The 2,500-nt window shown below is 39.9% G+C and overlaps 1 protein-coding gene across 1 annotated transcript in view; it reads right to left on the bottom strand.

Annotated features, from left to right (window-relative positions):
- The window catches only part of lic (dual specificity mitogen-activated protein kinase kinase lic), an 11,423-nt gene that overhangs the window by 8,003 nt on the left and 920 nt on the right, over positions 1 to 2,500 (bottom strand). The window contains exons 3-4 of the mRNA XM_086531463.1: positions 2,467 to 2,500; positions 747 to 926 (exon numbers count right to left, since the gene is read on the bottom strand). The exon at positions 2,467 to 2,500 is cut by the window's right edge and continues 203 nt beyond it. Of these exons, the coding sequence (XP_086387589.1) occupies positions 747 to 926; positions 2,467 to 2,500 (214 nt within the window). The remainder of the gene's footprint in view (positions 1 to 746; positions 927 to 2,466) is intronic.

Raw genomic sequence — 2,500 nt, 5'->3', positions numbered from 1 at the left:
ATCACGCGGGAATGAAAGAGTGGGCTAAAAATCGTGATAGGTTTGGGGAAGTTCCTTTAATCTAAACTAAAAACCATCTTGGGGGCCACAAAGATGCCACTAGTACCCGTCCTGGTGATCAATCAAGCAGATTTATCCCCGTCTGCAACATGAATTATTATAAGAAAAGAGGGCCTTTATCATTCATCCATGTTTTGATTCACTGGACAAGCTCTTATGATTCATGTTGCTGTTAATGTTTTGAGGCCAGTCTCTGGCTGTAGGGTAGCCCAGGGAAGTGTAAAAAAAATATGAGTCTTTTTTATAAATAGTAGTAGTAGTAGTAGGAAGAGGAGGAGGAGGAAGAATGCAGCTTTTAAGTGTTCTAAAAGCCAAGTAGCATATGACCAAGTATCATATAAAAGATGTGTACATGTATTTGATATTTATTTTCAAACTCATCTACTTTGACCTTTCACCTAAGAAAAACAGAAACATATTTGGCATTAATCTCCTCTTTCTTGTAACTTCTTTTTACAAGCTTATCTACCACAAAATATGATAAGACACTATAGCTTCTAAAACTCTGGTAGAGCAACTGAAGACTGCAGATGCAATGATGGGAGGCAAGTTTTCTTTAAATATGGCATAAGATAAGCAGGATGTAATGAAAGATCAGCAAAGGAATATCAATGCAAAACAATCCATAAGCACTCAAGTTTAAGTGGGCTTTGGGGGTAAGAGACACATGACACCAGGTTACTTACAGCCATATAGGGTTTACATCCAGCTTGTACTGTTTTGGCCACTGAGTCTACCAGATATCCCGAGATCCCAAAGTCACACATCTTCACTTCCCCACGTCTATTGATAAGAATATTGGATGGCTTCACATCACGATGGATGACTTTCAATTCTGTGTGCAGATAGTGTAAGGCACTGACCACCTGAAGAAAACATTTACAACATTAATCTTAATAATTTTCAAGAGCAAAACAAAAATTATTTTCTTTGTCAATAATGCACTTACAAGTTTGAAAGAAATCTCATGATAGTTTTACACATAAAATAAATAGAATATTATGGATAAACTCTAACCAATATTGACTTGCCAGTCATTGTCCTCCTAAAGATGCTTGTCACCTATACAAAAGGTACCCATAAGTAATCATAATTTTTCTGGGTGAAATTATTATATGTTTCATTATTATCATTAGACTGCCTCTCAGTGGTTCCTTGGAATCCTTCCAAGTAACATGCTAAGAACAAATAAATCAAGTGAAAGTACAATGAAGAAAAGCACCCAAAAACTCTTGACTTCAGTTCAAATCTGATATACAACTGGAATCTGCGTTTTGTTTTCTTTCATATTAAATCATATGAAAATAATAATGCTTTATGAGACAAGGCTATGAAAGGTTCATCAGAAAATAAAAAATTCCAAAAGTAATCAAAAGAAGAAACATGTGTATACATTGTGTGTTTGTACATATGTATATATGAGTATATGTGTATGTGTATGAGTATGCATGTATATTTATGTTTATGTTTATGTTTATATGAATCTATATATGTGTATGTGTATGTTAGTCCATGTGAGTGTGTGTGTGTGTGTGTGAGCATGTAGATAGATGGAGACACACACACACACACACACACACACACACACACACACACACACACACACACACACACACACGCACACGCACACGCACACGCACACGCACACGCACACGCACACGCACACGCACACGCACACGCACACGCACACGCACACGCACACGCACACGCACACCCACTCGCACATGCACACGCACACAAACACACATACAGATACACATACAGATACACACACACAAACACACACACATGTGTGAGCTTGTGTGAGCATGTGTGAGCGTGTGTGAGCGTGTGTGAGCGTGTGTGAGCATGTGTGAGCGTGTGTGAGCGTGTGTGAGCGTATGTGAGCGTGTGTGAGTGTGTGTGAGCGTATATGAGTGTCTGTGTGTGTGTGCACGTGTGCGTATGCGTGTGCATGTGAGTGTCTGTGTGTATCCGTGTGTGTGAGTGTCTGTGCATGTGCGTGTGAGTGTGAGTGCCTGTGCATGTGCGTGTGAGTGTGAGTGTGAGTGTCTGTGCATGTGCATGTGCATGTGCGTGTGAGTGTCTGTGCATGTGCATGTGAGTGTTTGTGCATGTGTATGTGAGTATCTGTGCATGTGAGTGTGAATGTACATGTTCATGTGAGTACCAATGTGCATTTGAGTGTACACGTGAGTGTGCATGTGAATGATAGCGTGATTGTGATTGTGAGTGTGCTTGTGTATGTAAGTGTGTGTCTGAGTGTGAGTGTGCTTGTGTTTATGCATATGTATGAACATGTGCATGTGTGTGACCTTGTACGTGTGAGGGGAGGGGAGTTCGTTTTCTAAAAGAGCAAGAAAGAGGGAAAAAATACTACTGTACTTTTAAAAGTGCAGTACTTACAGAGTAAGCAATTTTGCCAAGGAATTCCTCAGGG

The sequence above is a fragment of the Penaeus japonicus genome, unplaced genomic scaffold (genome assembly GCF_977035675.1).
Source record: "Penaeus japonicus unplaced genomic scaffold, GWHDUDI00000001_assembly GWHDUDI00000035, whole genome shotgun sequence".
In the NCBI taxonomy this organism is placed as follows: domain Eukaryota; kingdom Metazoa; phylum Arthropoda; class Malacostraca; order Decapoda; family Penaeidae; genus Penaeus; species Penaeus japonicus.
The sequence above is the reverse complement of the archived record's forward strand: the minus strand, read 5'-3'. Positions and strand labels throughout refer to the sequence as shown.